Below are 26,683 nucleotides of genomic sequence, written 5' to 3'. Positions count from 1 at the left end.
AGAGGAAGGAAAGGAGCTTAGTAGGCTATGTAGACCATCCAGGGTCCTACAGCTCTTCTGAGATTGAGCTGGGAAGACAACTCTGGGCTTGAAGTCCCATGTTCTTCCCTAGTTTTGTTACTGACTTAGCAGATAGACATGATAAGGCTCTTGCTGTGGCAGGCTCCCTGCTGAGACCAGAGGGTGACTGCCACAGGGTGTCACTTACTCTCCCCAGGTGGCAGGCAGAGCCCTGTCCCAAACACTTAAGAAATGTGTTCTAAGTGAGAGAAGGACAGGTGGGCTGTGGTGGACATACAGTGGGAGACAGAGGCCCAGGGAAAATGGGGGGTGGATGGACACAGATTCCATCAGGAGTTGCAACTAGCAGTGTGACTCCCTCCAGTGTGAGCTGAGGTCAGGATGTGACTTCTGAGTGGGTGGCAGATGCGAAACCTGGTGACCCTCCTGTCTACAGTGGTTCTTACAGAGCTTATTGGTCTTCCGCATCACCCCCAGTGTTCCATTGTGATACTTGTGATACTGTTTTGGATCTCCAGGCCTGGGAGCACCCTGAGTTTCATGGGTGACAGTGTACTTTCTGTGTGGGCCCAGCTTAGCCCAACATCTGTGCAGTTAAGGTTGTAAAGTGAAGGTTCTGTGTCCCACTCCCACTTTGTCCAAGACACCTCCTCATCTGCCCGCAGTAGGACCCTGGGTACTATGTTTCAGTGTTAAGTTCTGCAAGGCTGATGTTTGGCCTAGAGGCACTCAGGATGAGCTGCATTCAAGAGGGGGTGTATTGCAAACTCAGTGTCTGTGTTTCAGGGTTTGACCATTTAATGTGAGAAATCAAATATGTGCTTGTAGGATATTTATGAAACACAGATGTTGGAGCAGAAGGATCTAGTGGCTCCGATGTAGCTTTTGGTGTTCAATAGATGTGGGTTGAGTTTTGGTGCCTTGCACACAACTGGGTGACTGTTGGCCTGGGCCTTAGTTTCCTCATGTAAAATGGGATAACCATAGAGCCCTTCTGGAGACTCTGAGGATGCAGATTCTCTCTGTTGAAAGATATGTTTGGTGTTACCCATTATTTCCTGCACATAGAGACCCAGAAGAATTAGAAAAATGTTAGAGAAAGGTTTGGCTTTTTTTTTTCTTTCTTTCTTTTTTTCCTGAATGCTGCCTCTATTCTGGAGTTTCCTTAAATGAGTATTGAGCATGTCCTTAATATTAAAATATTGACTAAAGAGTTTTTTTTTGGGGGGGGGTGTCTCTGTTTTTCTGTCTTTGATCAGTAATCTTAAGGTTGTGGCCAGGATCCTGGGCCGAGGGAATTAGTAACGTGTTTGTTGTAGTGGGAAACACGTATTCTCTGTTTTCTGGCTGGAACTGCAGTCTGTCTTTCCAGTGTCAGCTTTGTCTGGAGAAGTGCAGCTCTGGATAAAGTTCCCAGGCAGCTTTTCACTTCATCCCTCCAACTCAGGTGACTTAGTTGCACAGAGAGCAAGGGAAGGGCCTCCCAGATGGATTGAATTCCCTCATGGCTGGGGGCTTGACGGTAGGATACTCTTGGTTTGTCACAGCCTCTGGTAGAAGACAGTGCGACCCATGGACAGAGGCACTTCCCTGTGTGTTTCTAGATCCTATCTACAGATGATTTTTGTTACACAGACAACTGATGTTATGAAAGTTTCAAAGTGCATGAGGCCTTCACAAAGACCTTGTGCAATTGCTATTTTCCTCCCATTTCCTTTGCTTAATGGGAGGGGGAAATGGGAGCTCTGAGAGCAGCGACCTGCTCCAGCCAGAGCTCTCAGGAAAATCACTGTTGGAGGCCAAGGTCACGTTTAGGTTTTGGTCAGAGTCCTGTTTTTAAGGCAGTGAGACATTCTTCTGTAAAGCCAACATGGTTGAGTAGTTCAGGCTAAATAAAGACACCAAAGGAAGGAGAAGTTTCGGTTTCTTTTTAAGCCCTTCAAGATGCATTCTAGAAGCCTTCCGTGAACTCCTCTTGACTTAAGATTCATGCAGAGCTGTAGAGTTTGCAGAGCTTCCTTGTGGTAATTCCTTTACCCTGCACTTCTCTTCCTGCGCATGCACCAGGCGGGCTCCTTCCCATTCTCCAGAAGCCAAGGCGCAGACTACAGCCATCTTGTAGGCATGTGAAGGGTCACAAACACAGGAGGGCTCGTGAAGACTGCAGAACAAAAACAAGAACAGCTTCACGTTAGGAAGGAGAAAGAGCAAAGCCGTCCCTTCCCCGTGTTGTCAGAGAGAGGAGGCTGTAAGGTACTGGGCAAATAATTTATTTTCTTGGGGCCTCAGTCTTCTCATCTGGAAAGTGGTAACACTGCTGATAGCAATGCCCATTCTCAGGAATGTGAAGGTGAAGTAAAAGCCTGGTCTGTGCTTGATGCCAGGGGTGTGAAGTTGGTGGGCTGTGGCCTGCAGTGCAGCTGTGGGAGCGCAAGCAGAGGTGGGGCTGGGCTCTGAAGCAGCCTGCCGTGGCGCTGGCCCTGGGCTTCTCATTGAGGGGTAGCCACTGCCCACACGTGTGTCCTCCTCTTGCCCTGTAGGTTTTGCTTTGGGCACCGTACTAGGGAGCTTGGGCTGTTGTGAAGATGTGCCTTTGGGGTCAGGATTGTCAGTGGCTAGGTTCCCCTGCCACCACATCTGTACCCAGGGTCTATGAGTGTGGTCATAGAGTAGGATCAGGGATCAGTGGGAAGTCTGACTTTGGGTTTGCTTCTTCAGTGGAAATTCTGGTCAAAACGAGTCACTGAGTGGGGACTGTGTCCCTATGTTCAAGTTGAGGGGCCAGTTAAGGGGAGTTCCTCCCTGTGACACTGGGCAGCCCCAGAGGTATGTAGAGTCAGGGTGGGAGACGCCCAGAAAGTCACATCCGAGAGGTGAAGGAGAACATGGGGCCTGGGAAGTGACAATAGGAGATTTAAATACAGACCTAGGGAACTGAGGAAGAGATCCAGGGTGGTGTGGGCAGGTGGGAGTTGCTGCCCACAGATGTTCTTTGCCTGGAGGGGAACAGACACCGGTGTCTGGGTCCTTCCCTGTGCAGAGCTCTTTTCTGTGCATTTTGTTATTTGAATCTCCCAGCAGTTCCCAGGCAAAGGTGTTATTGTTGCCACTTTAAAGATGAGAAAGCTGAAGTCAAGCCACGAGGTCAAGGTGAAGGCCAGGCAGGGCTGCCAGCTTCTACAGCCTACCTGGCCTCCCCTCCTCGGCATGTCGTCACCCTGGTGCAGGCAGGGGGCTTTTTTCTTTTTTTTTTAATTTACATATAGTACAGTTTACTCTTGTGCTGTTTAGTTCTATGAGTTTTGACAAGTTTATTTAAATATTTTATTTTGAGTTCGTTTTACATTTGTGCAGTTGTAGGAAATAAAGCAGAGAAATATGTAGTACCCTTTACGCGTTTCACACCAGTAGTAACATTTTGCACAACAAGTGTGATCACGAGATTGAGCCCCACACTGTCAAAATATGGACCATTTCATCTCTACAAGGACCCTTCTTGTGGTCTTGTAGCCACATCCCCATTCCTAACTCCTGACAACCACTTATCTGTTCTCCAGTTCTGTGATTTTCTGATTTCGAGAATGTGATATAAATTAATTGTACAATAATTAACGTTTGGGGGTTGGCTTTTTTTACTCAGCATATTCTTTGGAGGTTTGTCCAAATTCTTGTGTGTATTAATAGTTCCTTTTGGGCTGGGGTTCAGTGATGGAGCACTTGCCTAGCGTGTGTGAGGCACTGGGTTTGATTCTCAGCACCGCGAATAAATAAATAAAACAAAGGTCCATTGATAACTAAATATTAAAAGAAAAGTTCCTTTCATTGCTGAGTTATATTTCATGGTATGGATGGCCTCAGTTTGTTTAACCATTTGCCTGGGGAAAGACACCTGGTGATTCCCTGGTGGCTGTTATGGAGTAAAGCATCTGTGTGTGAACATTAGTCTTCATTTCTCTGGGATAAAATGCTAAGGAGTGCAGTGATTACACTAGTTTTGGTAATTGTGTGAGTGTGCTTCTGAAGGGTATAGGATTTTTGTTTATTTGTTTGTGGGATAGGAAATTGGATCCAGGGCCTTGTACAGGCTAGGAAAGCACTTTACTACTGAGCTACACCCCCCAGGCTCCTAAAGTGCGCATTTGGGATATAGAGGGAGCTTCGGACCTGGGAGTTAGTTCATTAGGACTCAAATCCTAGCTTTGAACCAGATTCTGGTAAGATACTTTGAATGACTATAAAATGGGGATAATTGGAACTGCCTTAAAGCTAAAGTGTTTAAATAGTGGGTGCTTGTATCAGTCCCTTTTCTGCTATTATAATGAAATGCTAGGGGCTGGGTAACCTTATAAAGATCAGAGGTTTATTTAGCTCACAGTTCTTGGGTTCAAAGTCATGGTGCCAGTTCTGGTGAGGACCTCATGGTAAACGGCATCACAGTGTGTGCAAGAGGGAGATATCATAGGGCGAGACAAAAAGCCAGGGTGGCTGGGAATTGGCCAGGCTTATTCTTTCATACCAGCTCCCTTGAAAATATAAACTCAAGACCTGTATTAATCTCTTCCAGAGGGCAGCACATGTTAAAAGAATTAACAACCTCCCACTAAGCCCCACCTATGAAAGATACCCCGTCTCTTAACCTTGTTACGTGGGGAACCAAGTTTTGAACACATGAACTCCTGGGAACACACCACCTCCAGACTATGCCTGTGCTCAGTGGAGAGAAGCTGTACTCAATACAGGTTCAGAGAAAGCCATCCGGCAAAGCAGGGGGTGCTGGGAGGCCGCCTGTGGAGGGCTGTGTCAGACTTCTCCTCCCTCCTTCCCAGCACCACCTAGTCATCATTGTCTTCCAAGGCCAAACTCTGTCTTCTCCCTGGGAAGACCCTGTCCCTGTTCCTACCCTGGTCTAAGTCTCTCGACAGGACAGGTGCTGGTATTCCCCATTGAAGCTGGCCAGGCCCATGCCACAGATCCAAGGACTCTCAGGGAATTCCAGATTGCACCAGGCTCTGCTGGTCTGGATTAGCCTCACCAAGTCCGAGCACATGCCCAGACTATTTCAAATGTCACTGTGTCATAGCCCAATTCCAGAAATGTGTTTTGGGCTTTTATCCTGTGTAAGGCACTGTGTTAGGTGTTGTGAAGGGGGCAGAAAACCTCACTGTCTTCCAGCAGAATGAGCCTTCAGGAACCCCCATGGCTGCAGGGTAAGGTCTTCATTCAGAGCCATTTTCAGAGCTTGTGGTCTGCTTGGATCTGTCTCTTCAGCTCTTTGACCCTCTGCCCTCCACGCACACCGCTCCCACATTGGGTCCTGACTGTCATTGAAACTTTTTGGAAGGCCACATGCTATTCCTTTACTTAACTACACTGTTATTTATTTAAACAGCCCCTTCTGGCTGGGCATCTAGGTTGTCTGCATTCTTGGTCTCTTGTGGCAGTGATGTGTGTCCTAGGCTTCTGTGCAGGGGGGTCTCTTCCAGCCCCACTGCAGCGCCCCTCTCACCGCCTTGCCTGTATGTAGTGCTTGCTTCATAGTACTCCGTCCCAGAACCCCCAAGGAAGGGATGTGGTCATACATCCTTCCTACAGGGCCTGCAGTTGTTGCTGACCCCCAGGTACCCAGGAGCTTATGGTGCTGAGGTACATATTACCCCTAGTGCTGCCTCTGCCACCCTGGTCCCTTATAGGGGCTCTGGTGGGGATGGAGCTAGTGAGGGATTGGAGGCCCCATTGCTGCCTCATTCCAGCTTCCTGCTTTGTGTGGAGCTGTGTCGGGATGGACTGATGAGTTTCCATGGCAACACTCACCAGCATCATTCTTACCGGCTTCCCACTGTTTTACCAGAGGGATGAGCCATAATATAGCCAGGCCCCTCTTGATGGAATTCAAACAAATTTGAGAGGATGACCGCCTGAGTGTCTTTGCTGAAAATGGCTCTGAACTCACAGGCTGCTTCATTAAACTGCAGCAGTAGCTGCTGTCTCTGGCCACTGAGCACAGTGCTTGAGCTCCACTTCCATAGGATTCAGTAACCTTATGAAGCAGGCACAGTTTTCTCCATTTCACAGAGAGGGAAACTGAGGCACAGAGCAAGTCAGTTGACAAAAGATTGCTCAGTACATTGCAGGAGCTGGGAACTGAATCAGGTGTGCTTTGATTCAGGACTTGAACTTATAACTACTAAAGTCCAGAAATGGGTGCCGGGCACTGTGGTGCATGCATGTAATCCCACTGGCTTGGGAGGCCGAGGCAGGAGGATCGCGAGTTCAAAGCCAGCCTCAGCAAAGCCAGGTGCTTAGCAACTCAGTAAGACCCTGTGTCTCTAAATAAAATACAAAATAGTGCTGGAGATGTGGCTCAGTGGTCAGATGCCCCTGAGTTCATTCCCCGGTACCCGCCCCCCCACCACCAAAAAAAAAAAAAAAGAAAAAGAAAAAAGAAATGGGTGGTAGGAGGTGGAGGACCAGTCATCTCCCAGACTTTGTGCTTGTAGTTGGCTGCCCTAGAACTGAATTGAGGCTTACACCCAGAAAGATAATGGCAACTATCATTGTGCCACTAAGGTGGCACAAAGGTCCTCTTAGAAGGGTGAGCCTAGTGTACCTCTCTTGGCCCTCTCCTAAACCAAACATCCTGGGGACTAGTGGGCATCTCTGGCTCAGCTGTTTGGCCAGAGCTCAAGGGAGTGGTCTGGAATTCTCTCCTTAAACAGATGACACCTGGTTAGGATGCACTGCTTGTAGGTTGGTGTGGTACTAAACCCATGCATCAGGTCTCCTAGTGCAGCCGGGAGCCTGCAGACCCTGGTCCTTCCTTCCTGAACAGTCAAGCTTTGAAAGTGTATTGATTCCCACCCCTTCCCTGCTTTTGCACTTTGGATGAACCTTGTTTTCGAAGAACAGTAGAAGGTAATTTTCCTGTGCTTGCCAGCTGGCCTGTAATTGAGCAATCTCAATAACACCCACTGTAAAGTCTAATCGAAGTAAACAGGAAAATATGATTTACAATCTGGATGGCAAGTAAATGCCAGTGTGCAATTAATTTTTACACAGAGCAGCAGATTCTAAAACATTTTCCTGTATAGAGCAGTGTGTTTTTAATTACACATTAGGAGTTGCCTTTCTATTTATTTATTACTATTACCATCATTAGTTTTTAGTTTTTGATGGTGATATTTGGATGCCTTGATTCCATATGATGTTCTTTGAAGGTTTAACCACAGAAGGGTGGGTTGGGGAAATGAGATCAGACAAGTCAATTGTAAGGTGCAATTTTTCAAACCAGACCTGAAGGCTATGCTCTTCCTCCATTTCCTTCATGGGAAATGATGGGAGTGTGTGTGTGGGTGTGGGGGTGTTGACAGGCTGCCAGATGGCCATGCCAAGGGATTCCTTTTAGTGTGGAAGGTCACTGGGTTTGGTTTATTCAGGGGAAGTGGACAAAGATACCAGGCCCCCAGCGTTGCAGATATGTTGGTATTGAAAGGTCGCACACCAAAGACGGGAGCCATGTCTTTAATGGCTGGTGTTCTTAGCTGGTGGAGAAGGGAGCCTACATGCCAACTATGGGTGCCCTGCTGCCAGATGGCTGCCTGAGTTGAGTGTTGGACATGAGGTGAGATGTGTTCTGACCCTCAGCCTCTCCTGACTTGTCCTGGTGTACACTAAAGCTGCCTATAGAGCCAACTCAGTGGTAAGATGTCACACACCTCAAACACGCTGCAGGGATCACAGACCCTGAGATAGATCTTAAGGTATTATGCGGCTGGACTAAATTTGTTGTTCTAACCAGCAGGTCTTTGACTTTGGGGTGCCCCAAGGCTGCTACTGGGAGGGGGAGGCTCTGAGATGGTGACTCTGGGCCTTGGCCCTTCTAGAGAGAGTACAAGTCCTTTACTAAGAAGGTGGTTCTATTCCAAAGGGATCCTCAGCATCAGTGGTGATGGGAGCGGGGTGCTACTCTTTAAGGGCCCTAGTCTTTCTGGTCTTGAACCTCTTTTCCTGTCTTTTGTCTTTCCAGGGAGTTGGCTGTACTCAGCCCCATTCCAAGGGTGAGAGGCTGATGGGGAACTCTTTCTGCTGATGTCCTTCCCCTGGGGTTGCCCAGGCATCAAGGCTGACCAGGTCTGCCCACCTGAAGATGGCTTGTGCCTACTCTGGGATGCAGCCCAGTGCCTGAGGTCCTTACCATGGTGATGATCCTGAGGAGAAGCCTTGCCAACCAGGGAACTGACTCCATAGCATGCAGGACCTTCAGCCCTGAACTGGTGAGGATCTAGTGAGCATTGTTACTTTGATGACCTTCTTTGAGGCCTGAGGTGCAGGTGGGCTGTGGGGGGACATCCAGGCGTGGCTAACTGGGTTCAGAGTACCTGAGAGTAGAGTTCCGTGAGAAGTTCCAGCCTGGGGCCATAGGGCACAAGAGCCCAGAGAGTGGCAGCCTGCTTCCAAGGAGGAAGTGGCCTGGCTCAGATGACAGCTCCTCTTGTGAGAGAGGAGGGGGCAGTCACCTGGTAAGGTGCCAGACAGGGTTTGGCCACCCTGCCAGACTGGGTCCAGCTTTCCTTCTGTCTCCACTGGCAAGGTGGGGCGACTTCCAGAAGGAGGGTGGTGTCTGAGTGGGGCCAAGAAGAGACTGTACCTCCAAAGGGTGAGGCAGGGATGTCAAGAATGGGAGATGAAGAAGAAAGAAAGCAGTCAAGGTGGCAGGCGTGGTGACAGCCACCCTCTGGTTACCCTCCTAGATGGTGGTGGGTTGGGCAGAGAGGCAGCAGGTTATTTGACCTTAGGCTGTGAGCCAAATCCTGGAGCCAGCCCCACTCCAAGCCCAGTTCCTAAGTGGGGGCTACTCCCCTGCAGAGGGGGAAGTCATGCTCAGCCATGAGCACCTTCGAGGTCCTCAGAACTCGCTGCAGCTTTCATGGTCAGCAAGGGTCTGGCCGACCCAGAGTCATGTCACCTAGTACCCCTCCTGAGCCCCGACACTGAGCACCGTCAAGGAAGACTGTACTCAGAGCAGATAGGCCGAGGTACTGAGCCCTGGCTCTGGAGCGCCACTGAGACCTGCATGCATTCCACAGCCTTCACGGCACCTGTGGCGTGACGGACACGGGCTGGAGGAATTCAGGAACCAGCATAACCCAGAGGAGGGTTGTGCCCTTCTCGTCCTTGAGCAGCTACCTGCCTCAGGGGTAAGGTAGCTTGGACAGACATTAATACAGGGACCCTTCAGGACCCCATTAATGGTACCTCATAACTGAAACCCCACAAAGTGTGGAGGAGGGCTGGCTTCACTGTAGCACACCAGGGAAACCCTGCAGAAAAGGATGCTTGACACAGTCTTCAAGGGTGAGCAGAAAGGACTTATAAACTGTAGGGTCCTACCTGCTCATTTTACAGACCCAGAGCAGGGCAGTAACTATCTCACCCCTCCATGCTGCCAGCCCTTCTTGCCCCGTGCCAGGCCTCTCATGTAGCTGCCAACTTTTGTGGTTCTTCCTTGGGTCTCTGGTGTGGCTGGAGTAGGGCAGAGACCTGCACCTATAGCGTTTGCTAGACGCATCCTTGGCCATTGTGGCAGGTTGAGCCTCATGGTGGTCCAACCTGCAGTTTGATCGCTGTTTACCAGCCCCAATGCTATCACGCTTACCCCACGTGCCAGCCTTTCGCATTTGGATTATTGTGGTAATTGGGCTCCTACTTTTGGCTCTTTTCACCTGTTCTCTACCCAGCTGCCAGAGAAAATGCCAGTCTGTGTTCAGAACCTTCCACTGTCTTTCTGTCTCATGCTGAGCAAATGCCAAAGGCCTTTGCAGTCTTGTTCTCCATGACTACTCTGACCTCGTCCCTGCTGCCCTTCCCACTCACTCCACCCAAGCCACACTGCCCTTCTGTTTCAGATAGGACAAGTATACCTGCCCCGGGACCTTTGCACTTCTTCCACAGCCTGGAACTCTCCCCACTTAGCAGGACTCTCTCCTTCTCTCCCCCTACTCCCTCCCTCCCTTCTCTGGATACTCAGCTTAAAATTTAATCCTGTCCTTACTCCCTGCTCCCTCGCCCTTTCCACAGGTACTTTCTGGCATCCCCTTCCTGTCTGTTTTCCCTCTGCGGCACTTAGCACTTTTTAGCAGTTTGCTGTTGGTCTTGTTGTCTGAGCGACTCCCCAAACTGGAATGGGAGTTTTGTAAAGCAGGACGTGTGTCTCTTTTGCTTGTTGCTGAGTCCCAGCGACTAGAGCCAGGCCTGGTGCCAGGAGGTACACAGTGACTATCGAGTGATGAGTGCCGCCCGTGGCTTCTGAGCAGGTGGGGGTTGTGGTCCTTTGGCTGTAGCTCACTCAAAGCTGAGTGGCTTCATTTTTGTTGGTGGTGACATTCTTCTTGGTAGGAGTCTGAACAGGCTTCTAGAGTAGCTCTGATGGGAGGAGTAGCTATGGACAGGAAGGAGTAGCTCAGGGCAAGGGGCCCTGGAGCTGTCCTGAGGGAGGTGCCCTTCCTGGGTTCAGCTGCGCTGTCAGTCTCTGAGGCTGCCACTGTGTGCAGTCCCTTCATGGGGGGTAACTGGTACTGGCCAGAGCTGATTCCCAGGCACATGGGCTGAGGTCAGTTGAGCTGCCCTTCCAGGGATGTGGCCAGAGCCGCTGCCAGGGAGAGCTTGGCCTCTCAGCCCCAGCCTGGGAAGGAAAACTCATCTTTTCAGAACAGAAAGAAAAAAGGTTGGGGAAGCAGGCAGGTTCTCGGGAGCGAGCCAGCCTCGAACACATCTTCCAGAGTAGGGTCTTTGTTTTCTTCCTGACCCGCTCCCCTTCCTGATGGATGTCCTTCTTTCTGCTGCTACGTATTATTGACTGATCTGGGCCCAGAACCACCTGGCAAGTGCTGTGGGCCCATCTGTCTCCCCGCCTTTTCCTCCTCCTCCCCTTGACTCCAGATGGCAGGTCAGTGTGGGAACGGCCCTTTTGGAGAGGGCCCTTTGCATCCGTGGGCTGGTTGATGCCCTGCAGGTTGACTGTTGTCACGTTCCAGGCCTGGCCCAGTGCTGCTGGTGGGGCAAATGGAAGCCCACTGTGCACCCACAGGAAGGCATGGGGAGCACCTGGGGAGGTGCTCAGAGGTCTTAGCTGCATGCCTCTCTGCAGAGGGGCAGAGGTGCATCTATCTCTGTCCCTTACACAGGCAGGAAACTGGCTCAGAGAGCTCAGGGCAGGGTCCAGAGCATCAGTTGCTGAGCAGGGCACCAGGACAGACCTCAAGTCCCTTAGCTCCACTCAGCACCTTCCTCATGTGCCCAGCCTGGCTCTGGAGGCTGTGGTTGCCTCAGGGGAGGTTACTAAAGAAAGGCCCCAAGTAATCTTTCTAGTAATGACTTCAGGAGACAGAATGTGAGGTCATCCAGGGCCATTATTTGCTGTGAGCAGCCCACAAAGCTAAGAGGCAGGCCAAGGGGTTTGCTTCAGCTTCCTAGACGAGTACATCATCCCTGTCATAGCTTCAAAATAACAACAGGAAAGATGGGAAATAATTCTTTCGTTTTCTAATTAGACCAAGGTGGTAGCAGAAGTGGAGGTTTAAGATTAAAAAAGAAGCCAGACGCAATGACAAGTGCCTATAATTTCAGTTACTAGGGAGGCCCAAGGCAGGAGGATCTTAAGTTCAAGGCCAGCCTTAGCAACTTAGCAAGACCCTGTCTCAAAGTAAAAAGTAAAAAGGGCTGGAGGTGGAGCTCAGTGATGAAGCATTGCTTGGCATGTAGGAAGCCCTGAGTTCAGTACCCAGTACTGGAAAAAAAAAGAGAGAGAGAGAGATCGATGCCTGGTACCACCCAAATAAATCAATTAAATAAAATTAAAAAGAAAACATGATTCTGAGGAGGCTGGGAAATGTGCAGGCACAGGCCACTTGAATTCAGGAGCAGGCACCTGAGGTGTTGCCCCACCCTGACCCTGAGCTGGTCAGCAGGGAGCACAGAAAGTCTGAGGCCTCAGGGGAAAGTCACAAGGGTCTACGAGCCCTGGGTGTCATGGCGTGCCCGAGGAGAGCCTGCAGGTGCCACCCTGGGACCTGGTGAGGAGCCAGAGGACAGCCTCATCCCTGCCCTCCTATGGCCCTCATAATGGCTCTTTCATTCTCCTTTTCAAAAAACGAAATGTTGGTGACAACGTGACTATCCCTACTCTAGAGAACAGTGTAGGAAAACAAGAAAAAGCACTGAGAAGCATTGAGCATTTTCCCTTTGCAGGCACAGGGGCCATGTGCCTGGGAGAGACTGCCCAAGGGCGCGGCTGTGCCCACACTGGCTTAGCTTGGACCGTCAGCAGCCATGGCTGTCGGTTTTCCTTCCCTGCTCTGCCTGGTTGCTCTTGTTGGTCATTCGTGCTCTTTCTTCTCCTAGTCTAAGATTAGCTGCTGCCACTGGAAGGGAGCCCAGACATTTGACCCTGCAGCACTGTGCTCCCCCAACTCCTTCCCGCACACCCACGCGTAGGACAAGGGCTTGTTCTCTCGTTTCCAGAATGACCACCTCCCTTGGCAAGTCCTGGCCTTCTCTCCCCAGCAAGTCTCCCAGCTCTCTGTAAAGTCTGGAGACTAGAGGGAGCTGGCAAGTGGCCGCTCCTGGACAGGGCAGTGTGCGGTTCGGGGCTACTTGACTCTCCCCTAATGATCCACTCCAATTTTTGGGAGGGGCTGATCAGGTGCTTCCTTCTGCACGTGTCAGGTTAGGATGCCATGGCTAGGTACTTGCTCTGACTGAAGTTTGGACTCAGAAGTACACAGCAAGTCTGAGAAAGCCTGGTGCCTTTCACCCTGGACTAGCAGAGGTACCCTAGGGCCCTCTAGCCTAGGTATCCCCAGAGCCTTGGAGTCAGGGGTACCAGATGACCATCAGCATCTTTGAGAGTCACAGGATGCTGTTCCCCTCTCAGTTTCTTTCTGTCTTCTTGGGCCTGCATCTCTGCTTTCTAGTCTTTCATAGTCTCGTGTATTCTGTTTTGGAGGCATGGGTGCTCTTCTATTCACCCCGCTCCCCACCCCCACCCCCATGCATGGGTGTGGGCTGCTCCCTGTACACTATGTCAGGACAAGGAAAAAGTGATTCAATTGCTATGGTCCATAATCTTCAGAAAAAAAGTTGCAAAGAACCATGGATAAGGCCTAGAGTTTTCTGCATAGGCCAGTTCCTCGTTTGGAGTCTTAATTGTGTCTTTTTTAAGGCAGGGTCTCTTTCTTTAGTTGGACAGATGGCTCACAAGCCTTGATTTCATTTCTAGCTTTTGCCTTTCCTGAGAGGTTCTGATTCCAAAGCTCTTGTCTTCTGTGTAAGGAGGATCACAGGGACAGGCCCTTTCCTGGGTGGGTTGGGGAACAGAGACGTGGTAGAGGAAGGGGTACAGAAGGGGACACATGCTCTTTGCTTGCCTTCACTGCATACCTCAGCCAGAGCTTGGGAGCACTTCCGTATAGATACGGGAGTCTGTGAAGCTTCCAGGGACACCATTACCTTGGGGCTGGTGGGCCTCAGTGCACAGTGATCTGCTTTCCTCCCTCCTGCCCTGTGGGATCCGAGGAGTTGAAGGTGAGACTGGCTGACTGTAGGAATGGCGCCCTTCATGTTATCACATTCTGGGTAGATGGGATTAGAGAGGTTCTGGTCAACCTGCAGGGACTTCCAGGGACACCCACCAGTGGTCAGGATCTGCCGGGGCCCCACACCTGCAGAGGTGGGGTGTTTTGGCCTGACTGCGTTGGCTTTGCCTCACAGAGAGGGCTGAGAAAGCAAGACAGGGTCCCATCCCACCTGGAGGTCTAGCACAAAACTGGTAGGGTCCCTCGTTCATAAGCCACAGAGGCCATCTCCAGCCAGCTTACACCAAGACGTGCTCCCTGGGGCGATGACAGATGGCTGGCTGGTGGAGAAGAGTGTGGAGGGTCAGGGCAGTGGGGAGGACATGGCAGGGATTCATGGCAGGCTGAGGAGAAGTGAAGATTCATTCTTTTAGGCTGTGATGTCTCAGTGCCATACATCCCGGGTTCCCTGGCACTTTTGGGTGGGGAGTTGGAGGCTGGTGTGGGGAACTTGGGCAGGCCTGGTTGGTGGCCCTGCCTCTCCATGCTGTGCTTTCTCTCCTTCCCCACCGAGCTTAGCTTCTCAGGAGCCTAGTGATTTGGAGAGGCAGTAGGTTCTGCCCTACAAAAACTCCATGTCTGTTGGCCTGTTGTCCACAGGGTGAGTGGGTAGTGGAAGCAGTACAGGCTGGCACAAGCAGGCAGGCCCAGCCCCAGTGCCGGCTGTGTTGGGATAAGGTAAAAAAGGCAGCCCCTTCCCCCAAGGGGCCTCCACTTCTAAAGCAGAGAATGCACGTGGGACAAGCACGCTGGTCTTGCTGGCAGTGTTAGATCTGTGGGGGGGGAGCCTGAGATGGGAGGGTACTGATCTAGCCAGGACGCTCAGGGAGGGCCTCTGAGGAGGCCACATGACAATATGGACACAGAGCATGTAAAGATAAGATCCTGGTGCAAAGGCCCTGGGGTAGCGGTTGCTGGCAACAGGAGTGAGGAGGAGTGCAGAGGGAGTGAGGGGGCATGGGCTTGGCTCACATGGGCCTGGGGGCTGTGGGAGATGGGGTAGCCTGGATTTTATGCTGGTTGCTGTGGGAAGTTGTTGGAGAGAAAGGAATGACTTGATCTGATCTCTGCTTTAAAAAGATGACTTAGGGTTCTGTGTGGAAGGTGGAAAATAGGGGCCAAGAGCACCATGCTGGGTGCCAGGGGGCATGAATGGGGTGTTTGGAGTGGTAAGAGCACTCGTCTGGCCTGGGGAACAGGTAGCTGCTCTGGGGATCTGTAGCAAATGCTGACAGGTCCCTGTTGAGTGAGTGGGATCCTGGAGCCCTGTGTGCTGGCCAGGGCTTCCTGGCGCAGGCCATGACCAGCCGATAGCCCTCCTGCCTGCTTGCAGCGTGGTAGTACCCACTCATGTGTGCACGTTCCCTGGATGGGTGTGGGTCAGGAGTATCCTGGGCTGCCCCTGTCTAGATCACACCAGCTTATTAGAACGAAAGGCCATGTTGTCCCACCAAGAAGGCGGGGCTCTGCTCTGCTGCTTCCTGCTTTTGTCTGTCTGCCCCAAGTCGTCTTTTGCAGCTCATGCTCGCCAGTGAAGCACACAGGCTGTGACAGCCTTCGTGCTCCCTTCTGCTTGCTACAGTCCCTGTCCTGCAGTGGACTTCTGCGGGCTCCCTGCTGGGTTGCTCTGCTACCTGTCCAGCACAGGAGGTGGGGATTGTGATTCCTCAGTGGCTGTTGTCCTTGTCCTGGGTGCTTCCCTAATACTGGGAACTTGTCTCCCTTGGCAGGCCTGGCACCTGGCAGGGGAGAAGCCCCATTTCTCTCTCTGAACCCTTTCCCTGAGAGCAAGGTGCCTGCCTAGGTCCCATCTGTGAGGGTGGCATAGCCCAGTGGGGGACTCTTTTATGTTTGTCACCCGCTCTTCATTGGGTTACTTTGGTGTGGCTTTCAGCTGTGCATCCTGTAGTGTTAAGTGTCAACCGAGGGGGAGGCAGCTGGAGCTCTCTTTCATGCTTTCCAGATATTTCCACACATGGCTATAGAATAGGAGGTCACATCACTTGGGATCGAAGAAGGTGAGCTAGCCTGATGATGTAAGGATTGTTGTCCACCAAGGAAGGAGGAGCTGCCCTCCACAAGTTCCTTCTGGTTGATCAACGCCAGCTCAGGTGTTTCTCTAGGAAGCCAGCCCTGACTGCACCCCGACCCAGCACACTGGCATAGGCCCCCCATCTCTATGTAATGTAAAGCCTTGTGTACATGACTGTGTCCTTCCTGAGGCAGAGCTCTTCTTCACCTCTGTGTCCCCAAGCTGGTCATGGTGGACACTGAAAAACTACGGGATAAATGCAGTGGTGTCTAAATGCAGAGATCCCTGGATGGAGCAGATGGGGATGGGTGAGGGAGCTCATGACAAGCACTCTCTTATCTGGGTGAGTCAGGTGTTCCTAGTCAGCCCCACCCTCCTTCCAGGACTTCAAGGATTGGGCCCTGGGCTCCTGCCCACTTCTCAGCCTAGAAGCCTTGCCTGTTCTTGTCGTGGGGGGTGTGAGAGGAAGTTTTGGGGGCTTCCCTCAGAGTTGGAGGTGATTTGTCTGGGGCCATTAGCTGCTTACACCATGGCAAGGTCAGCACCTAGCACAGCCTGCATGTAGATGATTGCCACTTCCTGTCTATTGGGCAAATTAATGAGGGAGAGAGGGAGTTAGTCTTTTGGAATACTTTTTTTTTTTTAATATTTATTTTTTAGTTTTCAGCAGACACACATCTTTGCTTGTATGTGGTGCTGAGGATCGAACCCGGGCCGCACTCATGCCAGACGAGCGTACTACCGCTTGAGCCACATCCCCAGCCCTGGAATACTTTTTAAAAAAATTTTTTTGTAGCTGTAGATGGACAGAATGCCTTTATTTTATTTGTTTATTTTTATGTGGTACTGAGGATCAAACCCAGTGCACCACACATGCTAGGCAAGTGCTCTGCCACTGAGCCCCAGCCCCAGCCCTAGTCTTTGGAATACTTGAGGCAGACTTCCTTCAGGTGCCGATTGGGTGGACTCTTCCTCACCAGCAGCTAGAACAGGAACACCTGAATGTCAGCACAAGGAGCTCCCAGAATATTTCATGCTCAGATTGTCGTGTAGTCATGGAGCGAGTGCAGGGGTATGGGCTCTTCCAGGCCTCCTTGGCCGGTTCTCCACAGTAGCCATCAGTGTTCAGTGGAAGCTAGCTGTGGGCTGTGAGGGAAGATGGAGGATGCTCACAGTGGAAGGGGAAGCCATTGTGAAAATGTAGCAGCCAGGAGTTCAAAGCCATAGCTCTCAGGTTGCGACCAAATGGAACCAGTGAGTTTCTGGTCCAGTCCAATGAGAATGACAGGGGGGCCTGTAGTGCTGTAGCTGCAGAGCGGCCTGTGGAGCAAAGGCCAGTGGTTTTGAGCATGGCAGGAAGACTCCAAGGGGGTTCTGGCAGTGGGAGAGGGCCCTCAGCTCTTCCATGCTGAGAGGCCCTGCCTCTCCCAATCTCTTCCAGCCCTGTACTGAAGTTTGTCCTACTGTTTACCATTGTACCCCCAACCCCTTATCACTTATGTGGGGAGATCCCCTCGTGTCAGATGGATCCATCCCTGGCTGGAGATGTGAGACAGTCTAGGTCCAGATCCGTGCAAATGTTGTCTCTTGGAACGCTTTTCTCCTTTCCCCAGTCTGACGCTGGCAAAAGGCAGTTTTCCCTTTAATTGTGACTTTAGCAAGAGATCAGTGCAGAGTCATGTGTGAACGCGCTTCTTATGACTTAAAGAGTGAATAGCTTTTCTGGTTGTTTTCAGCACACGCCAAAGAAGATGAGTCAAGGACCTACCCTTTTCTCTTGTGGAATTATGGGTGAGTAACCGCACGGCCAGGGGCCATCCTCCTCTGGTTGTCACAGCCAGGTGAGATGCTGAAAGCACTTTCTGCACATGAGTCCCAGAAGAGCCCTGGGGACCCTCTGTGTGTTTCCATCCCCAGTGGTGCTGGAAGGTCTGGGGGCTGTTGGGGTGACTGAGGGGACAGAAACTGGGCTGTGGTTTACAAACTGTGTCCAAGTCTTAACATTGAGAGTTTCTGTCTGATTATTATAATTCTTGGTGATTTTTTCATTCAGGAGATACAGCTAACATACAAAGTAAAAATCTCGTATAGCTCCATTTCCCAGTGATAACTGTCGGTACTTTTATGCTTGTTTTTTGCATTTTTTTAACGTAGATGAGTCTATGATGAACATATAATTATATAAAACTGTATTTGTTTTTCCACTTGGTAGTTCTGCAGCATGAAAACTATTCATTTCATGTATTTCGATGGTCTGCAGTACAGCATTGTGTGGATGTATCAAAATGTCCTTAACAATAAAATTTCTGTGGCTTCTAGGTAAAGGTGCTTTTGAATTTTCTGTTGTCATTACAGTGACTAAGTGTCTGAGTCTTGTCTTTCACATTATTCCTTGGAGCTAGTTCCCAGGAGGGGAACAGAGAGGCCAGAGGGAAGGGACCTCTTTCCGGCTCTTGATTTGGGCTGTCGGTCTGCCTTCTACAGGGGGTACCTCAGTCCTCTCTTGCCATACACATGTGACTTGCTATTTCTGATAGGGACCAAACAGGTGACCGTATCGGTTATGTGGATTTCTTGATGCTTCAGATGATTGGGCAGAGTATTTACTTTTGCTCTCTCTCCATGACACTCCTGTCCCCCTCTGGGGTGTCCTTTCAGATGACACATCAGCTCAGAGACTGGACTTTGACAGTGGGCATTTACTATTTACTGTAGGCTGAGGGTTGTGTGTCTTGGGAGGAGCAGGTCAAGTCATCCTCGCCTTCCTTTCCCAGCCCCTTTCCTGTGTGCCCAGTGTTTCCTTTTCCTTCTTTTGAGGCATTTCCTGTAGATGAGACATGAGAGTGGAGGAGCACTGGGTCTGTTGTGGTGAGCACTGTGCGGGGTGCTGTACCAAGCTTCTTGTACGCCACTCCAAAGATGTGCTTATTCACATAGGAGGAAACTGAGGTCCCTTGGAGGCAGACTTGAATCAGGTGGGGGAGAAGGAGACGTTTCCTTCTCAGTCACATGCCACAGCTCTGGGAAAGCTGGGTGGTCCTCTTTGATGCTACCACTCAGAGGAAATGGAACCAGAGATCACCTGCCTTGGAGTGCTTATGTGACACACTTTTGAGGCCTGTCCCCACATGATTGAATACCTCCTTAGTGGTTAACGGTTTTTAAACCCTCTGTGTCCCAGCATGTGGCCTGCAAGCCTGCTGTCTCTCCTTTTCCTGGGACAGTGTCATGACTGAGTTGCTGCCTTCCGTGTGCCCAAGAGAGAGGGAAGGAATCCTTGAGCACGCCCAACTCCCAACCTGTGACTTCAGCTTAAAACAGCCAGACTATTAACCTGGACAGTTGGGATGGTAGCCTTGATTCAAGGCTGTTTGTGCTTTAGGCTTCCCTGGGCTTTAAACTGTGTGAACCATGGTAAGGTGAACTCTCCTGGGGTGGAGGCAGTGTTAGGTTTGAGTTGTCACATTGAACTTCTTAACTTCTCTGAACCTCAGTTTCCTTGTCTGCAAAATGGCAATCACAATAGCACCCATGTTGTAGGCTTGTCGTGAGGACTCTGTGACATTGTTTTGCAAAGAGATTAGTATAGTAGGAGCATTTCATGAGTAGTAGTTCAAGAGGGGACTGAGACCTAAGTTGAGGATCCCTCTTCCAGAGAAGGGGCCTCCAAGTCTAAACAGAGGGACTATGGTGGTTTCCACTGGAGAGGGGGTGAGGGAGCTGCCCTTGTAGGGGTGGATTCTCAGGCCCAGAGACTGAGGGAGAGAGGCCTGGGGAAGGAGTCATGTGGGCAGACGCTTGGATTGCCTGCAGCCTGCTTTGTCCTGGGGAGGCCAGGGCTTGCAGGAGGTATCAGGCTATGTCCCCCTATTCTTGTTAGAAGAGTAGCCCTTTAGGAGCTCTGTTCCTGTGTTGGGGCCTCTGCTCTGTAGGGCAGTTGCTGAGGCACTGCCTGTCGGTCCAGGGAGCACCAGGGGTGGCTGTGCAGGTGGTGGGTCGCGGGCAAGCCCGCATCCTGCTCTGCGTCTCTCTCTCTCTAGTGCACCATCCTTCTCTGACTCAGCCTCCTCCTGTGTTTGGGACCCTGCCCTGTGTGATGGCGCATTACCAAGGCTTTGCACTTACCATGGTTGGTTGCAGTGGTTTATTCTAGTGGGTATAATTGAGTACCTATCGTATGTCAGGCACTTAGTGCTGGGTAGAGCAAACTAGGGTCTGTATCTACCTGCAGCGAGATTGCTGTCTGCTGGAGGAGAAAGAGCAGTAGTGAATTCCCCAGAGCACAGGCCCAGCTTGCAAGACCAAGGAGTCCTGAGAGCCACAGGCATGTCTCCCTGTCTTCCTATCCCATGGCATCCCCTCGGCCAATCATAGGGATTCAAAGAGACAGCAGCACCCTAGAGGTGCCACTAGGTTCCTTCTGCTTCCAGAACTTTCTGGCACCTGCTGGGTGTGGGTGTCAGCAGTCAGGAGCCCCCCAGGCCCCTGTGCTGGTGAAAGCTCAGGTTATTTCATCCCATTAACCTGCGGGTCCAGGTGTTGCGGCCCTACCCTGCTGTGAGGACTGGGAGTGCACCCGGTTGTGAGATTTCATCTTGGGTGGGGCTGCTTTTCAATGGCGGGGAAGAGAACACCCTAAGGGACTGGCTAGACTTTTTAAGCTGGTTTTGGGCCCTTCCAGGGCTGGACAATGCTGAGCAAAGATAAAGTGCCAAATTATTATAATCACCCACCCCCAGCCAGTCTCCCAGAGATAAAGGGCTCTAGTGCGGGCCTTGATCAGTGGAATTCTCCCATGAGGACTGGGGACTGTTGGCCCTGTGACTTGGGGGTTTCCCCTCACCCCATGTAAGGGTCCTAGCTGAAAACCAGTATGAGTCTGGGTTCCATAAATGCTCTGAAGGAAATGCCAGCAACTACATTGGCAGTATGACTGTTGCTGCTTCTTAGAAGGCCCCCTCCCGAGTGGCTGGGCCTCCTCTGCTCCCACCCAGATGAAGTGCTAACATAATCAAGTGCTCAAAGCAACAGGTTTTTTTTTTTTCCCCTCCTCCTCCCAAGTACTTCATGCTTTGTGATTTCGAGCTGGATACCAGGCCTCTCCCCACCCTTGTCCCCCAGTCTAGTTTGGGGCTTAGTACAGAGAAGTGTTTTTGTGCTTTTCCAAAATAAGGGAGAAAACAAAGCCAGGGTGAGGTGCCAATGGGAGAAGCCGGGCAGAGTGGAGCCCAGCCCTGCCTTCCTGCTCTGTGTCTGGCTGAGGCCTTTGGGGCGCCAGGCTTGCCCCATCACTGTAGGTCCCTTCTAGCAAAGGCCAAGTTTTTCTGGTTTCCTTTCTCGCCCCTCAGGTCATCCCCAGCCCAGCTTCTGTGCTGAATTGAAATTTCCTTTGCAGATAGCTTCTCTGGGGAAGAGCCCTACATGACCATGGACTGTGCTCCTGACACAGGAAACCTGGGCCAGGAGGCAGCTCTGTGGGTGCAGCCCACCCTCTTATCAGCTGGCCAGTCTGGGAGCCACCCTCCTGTTCTGACATTGACTCCTGCTGGGTGTGGAGAAGGGAATCCACTAGGTTGGGTGAGGCAGAGACTGCACACGGAGCTTCAGTTGCTGCTCCCTCTAGATCCTCTGCCATTTGCAGTGGGGGCTGCTGCTTTATGCTGGCCTGGGGGTCACACGTGTACCGGTTTAATCTTATTCGGTAAAACAGGGCAAGTGGGGTGAGAGCAGCCTCCATTCACCACCCTCAGCTAATTGCAGCCATTAAACGAGTTCTGTGTTGCAGGGACAATGGACACCACACATTCCATTTTCCTCGCCACTCAGGCGAGGAGAAGACCTGGAAATCACGTAAAATGTGAGAAAGCGAAGGCAATGCCAATTATTTCAAAAAGGCCACTAGGAAAAGTCTTGTAAATACAAGTCAATGGACAGAGAACAAAACAATTCATATGCTAAAAAAAATTGGCTGGAAACCCATAATTACTTTAGGAGTTATGGTGATAAATTATTTATTAATGTAAATGATTTCACAGGCAAAGAACATAGAGGAAACTTGAGCAGAAGGATCATACATTATGTATAAAAAGGAATTGTAAAAATATTACAGCACCCCTCCTTGTGCCGCCTGGGCTTAGGTTTGTCAGCATTTTAATTATAAGCCCTTACTTCAGTGTTTAATTACTTGGCTGTTAAAGTCTCCTCTGTACATAAGAGGGCTCTCCCCGGGGGCACTCTCTGGATGGATTTCTATAGGGGAAACCAGTTGGCTGTGTTGAGCTGCGTAGGATGCAGAGATTCTGCTTTGAGATTCGGTAACTTGCCATCGTCTAACTCCACCGCTGTTCATCATCGACGGTGGAATGTGATTGCATCTTGTGTTCAGGAGCGGGCATTTAGAGGCTGAGTGTTTTGGTTTCTTAGAACAATCAATCAAATGAATGGAATACAATGAAAAATAGCAGAAACAAAATTAGCTGCTTAGGCCCCACTTTTGGTCTCTGCTGCCTTTTCTGTCTTTCAGAGATTGCCCTTTTGAATTTGGTCATTGGGCCAGGGCCTTCTCTTAGAAACCACTTATTTCAACATAGGCCAGCAAGAGATTTGTTCTCACTGAAAACTTGACATCCAGATACAAGCATGCATATGTACAATTAAAATTTTTTTTTTTTGTAATTGTGTATGGACAGCATGCCCTAATTTTATTTGTATGCGGTGCTGAGGGTTGAACTCAGTGCCTCACACATGCTAGGCAAGCGCTCTTGCCACGGAGCTACAGCCCTAGCTCGCGTATGTATGATTTTTTTAAATCACTTTTTAAAAATTATTTTGAATTTACCTTTATTGTGATCTATGTATGACTTTTAAAAATGTCTAGAATAGCCCAATATTTGTCTGTATATGGTGCTTTAAATTCTTCCTTGCACCATTTATGAGTTTCAGAAAGTATTTCTGGAATAAACTACAGAATGGAAGTAGACATGAAATGGAGATGGTGTGTGCTAGCTGTTTACAGTGACAAGTGAGAAAGGGTCCTTCTGGACTGCCTTGTCATACAGGTTGGGCTGACGTTGGGTGGGAGGACCACGATAATGCCAGAGGATAGGCAGTGGCTACTGCAGGCTGCCTTTGGGTGCTGCACCCTCCATGGAGAAGGATGTCAAGGTAGACAGCCTGACCTAACTCAAGAGCATGGCCTTGGGATTGCAGGTTAGGTTTAAGTCTGAGCTCTGGTTTGCTAGTTGTATGTCTGTGGGGGAGACTTGACACTGCTCTGAAACTTGGTTTCCTCACCAGTAAAGAGGGATTGCTGACAACTCTAGAGATGAGTAATGTGCTCGGGTCACACACTCATGCTCTTTCCCAGCCTCAGCAGGAGCCCAGTTATTAGTTAGTACTAGGGGTACTAGTTAGTGGACAGCTAATATGCCATTATTGACAGTTTCCCAAAGAGCTCTTCCCACTGTCAGTGCCCCTGGCAGTGTAAAGCACCCGCCTTGCTGTGTGCAGCTGCCCATTTCATAAGCTCTCTGCACATCCACATCCAGGGAGGACTCCAGAGCCATGCACCAGACTGACCTTTCCATTCCTTCAGAGTTTTTGTTGCCATGGTGAATACTAGCTGTTGCCTACACATTTATGAATACTCCTGGGGGATGAAGGAGAAGGTCCCTGCCAGAGCTGAAAGGTCTGTCACAGAGCCTTGGTTGGAGAGGCTGAGGCCCATACTCCCAGCTCCCAATCTTGTTTGTTTTTTACACCTTGGCAATCTCACTGGGTCCCATTTTGCAAGTGCAAAAACTTCCCACAAGTTGTGGTAGCTGCGATGGGCCATCCCTGCTGTGCAGGTGAGGGAGGGCTCTGGGAACCATTCTGAACCCCTGTCTTTGTCCTTAGCAGCTTCTTTGGCTTCTTTCAGAGTCCTGCAGGCCAGTCTTCCTGCTTTCCTACATGGAGTCCCAGTGGAGTGTCCCTCGTCCCTCATATGAGGAGCTGGGTGTCTTATGTCACTGTCCCTGAACTCAAGACACAGCTACCATTTTGTTGTCCATTACAGGAGAGCTGGAAGGATGAGAGGCTGCAGTCAGGCTGGGGAAAACCCAGGAACCTTTCCTCCCAACACAGCTCTCAGTTGAGTCTCTATTCTGGTGACCCAAAGAAGACCTCCAGTGGGACAGGAGCTCTGAAGTCCATTAAAAAAACAGATGACACCATAGTGGGCACTATCATGTTTTGCCCTTCTTGTCCTTCCATGTCTTGCATAAGGTCACTTTAGCAAAGCTGCCTCAGGCAGAGTCCTTGTAGCCAAGACCAGGCTCGAATAGGGCAGCCCTAGAGCAGGAAGTGGTCTTTACAGCCCAGGTGGACAGGTGCAAAATCTGGAAACCAAGCTGGGTGATCTGGTGAGAGGCTGCTCCCTGGGCCTCAGAGGCTACTAAAATCTTGCCTCTTGGTTGTACACTTAAGGTGCTTAACCTTTTCTAGAGACCACATTTTGCTGTGGTTATGTCATTTTAATGGACTGTCTAAAACAGTACAGAGATCTCCAGAGTTATCAAATTCTTCTATCTTTTGAACATAATAAGGCTTATAGTCCCCCAAGAATCTGGGCCCCTGGGAATTTCCCTTTGAGTTTAAGGGCAGAAATGGAAACAAGAACATTCGAGGTCAAATGCCGTTTGTGTTGCTTTGAGTGTTTTTCTTTCTTTGAGCTCTAGCTCTGTGCACCAAGGACCTTCTGCCCTCCTTGGTCAAGGGTTGGCAGGACCAGATCCTTATGATTGTGACTTTGGGATTGGAGTCCTTGTCTCCATGTGTGTGGGCATTTGATACTGTGGTGCCTTGCAGCGCAGACAGAAGTCAGAAACTTGAAGCTTAGTCCTCGGGTATCAGCTTTGGAAGAGTCCTTGGTCACCTAGTTCATCTGAAAAAAGGACTGGGCCTCAGGGTGGCCGCGTGGCTGGCCCTCCTATTTGTAGGCAGCGTGTTAGGCTGTATGGAACACGTGTACTCTCGTGCATAATTTTAGATTTGTGAAGGGAGCTCTCTGGGGATTTCAAAAAGCTTTGGGTACCCCTGAAGGCTAAAGTAATAGAGATGGCATGGAGTGACCAGCTGGTGCCCACGCTCAGGCTGGGTGCTGTTGCACTGTGCCCTGCTCTGGTGGTACCTTGGTATCGGGCTCGAGGTGAGTGGAGAGCTCCTTGTGAAGCTTTGGGCCATAGTGTGACCTCTGGGGAGATGGTGGTGGCTTCAGATACTTCCTATTCACAGGAGTTAGTTACCTCTTAGGCCCCTACCAGTGGTTGTCTGTTTAGAGCTCTGCAACTTGAAGCCTGGAAGGGCCCTACCAGCCTATGCAATATGAGCCTCCTAAGTGAGCCTTCTCTATGGCTGTACTTCCTATAATCAACCAAACCAAAAGCAAAACAGAAACATCAACTTTCAAAGATGTTGAGTCCGAATTTTTGGGAACTGGAATCATCGACCCTGCAGAAGTGCCCTGAGTCTGGTTGGTGGCCTGACTGTGCTGCTGTTCTGCTGTGCAGCCTGAAGTCTGGAGCGGTGGTTCTCAGCATTTTTATATTAAAGTAACCCAAAGAGCTAATTAAAATGCAGATTCCTACCCAAAGAGATATCGATTTACAAGTCAGGGATGGAGCCCAGTAAGCTGCATTTTAACAAACAATCCCCCTCCCTGGGGATGTTCCTGCACTTGTTCCAGAAACCACAGTTTGGTTGTATAGAGAATATAGATGCTGTTTCCAGCCTAAGTCTACAAAGATTGATATCTGACTGCAGAAGAGCTAAGCCCCAAACATAAGAATGTTTTCCAGGCTGGAACGCAGTGGAGCACACCTGTAATCTAGCACCTCAGGAGGCTAGGGCAGGAGGATTGCAAGTTGAAAGCCAGACTCAGAACTTAGCAAGGCCCTCATCAAAATAAAAAATTAAGGGGCCGGGTATGTAGCTCAGTGGTGAAGCCATGCTGAATTCAACGCCCAGACCTCCCTGCCCCCACCAAAAAAAAAAAAAAAGAAAAACCCAAATTTTCTGGTATTGGCTTACTGAAATTAGTGTAATGATGGCCACCGTTTTTGAGAGCCTATTCCAGGACCTGTACTGGGCCCTTATTTTCTTCACACAGCAGTTCTGAGAGATTAAGGAGCTTGAAGCACTGAGGTTTGAACCAAAGGCCATGCCCCTTTACACCACACAAAGTGACCTCCCCATGTCCACAACTTGTCGATTTTAAAGAATTAGGGTTGTTTGTGTAGAAGTAATATTGAGTGGGGGGGCCGGGCACCTCATGGGTCTTCTCAGAGCCCTACCGAAGCCCTTTTCCCTTGCGAAGTGTGATATTGGGGACTAGTGGGGGGTAGCGTGCCATTAAATATTTGCTTCTGTTCCTGTTTCTTTTGTCTGATGACCTGACCCAACAAATTGCTTTCTGTTCCCTGAGTGAAGGGGGGCAACACAGGGCTAAACATAGCATTGATTGTTTCTACTTTCTCATATTGTACTTCTCAAGGTGATAAAGATAGAGACAATTACAATATTATCTACACTGCAGACAGGACAAGTGGCCACCCGGCTGGTGTTGATACACAGTAGCAGTTCTTTGCATTTTCAAAGTATTTTAGATATAACTCCACTAACCAGTCTCCTGGCTGCTTCACATGTAGCCATCTGTGGCCCAGATTCAGGGCAGAGTTCAGCAGGCCCAGGTTGGACCTGCCTGGCCAAGGAAGGGTCACTTGTGTCAAGGAAAAATGATAAGCAAGACCCAGTGAACCCCTGTAGCCTCCTTTGGATTTTGTCACCCATTCCTTCCATCACTCCCCTCACCATGCTGTGGGCCCCACTCAGTGCTGTGCGCTGGGAGCCATGCTGGGCTGTGCTCTGGAGCTGGTGGAGAGTGGTAGACATGTAAGCAGATGATTAAAGCTCATGCGACATATAATTGGAAATCTAGGCAAATTGCTGTGGTTGCACAGGGGGT

At 50.2% G+C, this 26,683-nt stretch overlaps 2 protein-coding genes across 2 annotated transcripts in view; both read left to right on the top strand.

The window, feature by feature from the left end:
* Positions 1-8,179, top strand: part of Eef1akmt2 (EEF1A lysine methyltransferase 2) — an 80,862-nt gene extending 72,683 nt beyond the window's left edge. Inside the window, exon 7 of the mRNA XM_058580728.1 lies at positions 8,045-8,179. The gene's annotated coding sequence lies outside the window, so the exon portion shown is untranslated. The remainder of the gene's footprint in view (positions 1-8,044) is intronic.
* Fam53b (family with sequence similarity 53 member B) overlaps positions 8,151-26,683 on the top strand; it is a 78,981-nt gene continuing 60,448 nt past the window's right edge. Inside the window, exons 1-2 of the mRNA XM_046448772.2 lie at positions 8,151-8,291; positions 17,418-17,472. Of these exons, the coding sequence (XP_046304728.1) occupies positions 8,214-8,291; positions 17,418-17,472 (133 nt within the window). The 5' untranslated portion in view covers positions 8,151-8,213. The remainder of the gene's footprint in view (positions 8,292-17,417; positions 17,473-26,683) is intronic.

Source organism: Marmota monax, unplaced genomic scaffold (assembly GCF_021218885.2).
Source record: "Marmota monax isolate L192 unplaced genomic scaffold, Marmota_monax_Labrador192_F-V1.1 WCK01_AAM20220418_F8-fsc00076, whole genome shotgun sequence".
In the NCBI taxonomy this organism is placed as follows: domain Eukaryota; kingdom Metazoa; phylum Chordata; class Mammalia; order Rodentia; family Sciuridae; genus Marmota; species Marmota monax.
The sequence above is the reverse complement of the archived record's forward strand: the minus strand, read 5'-3'. Positions and strand labels throughout refer to the sequence as shown.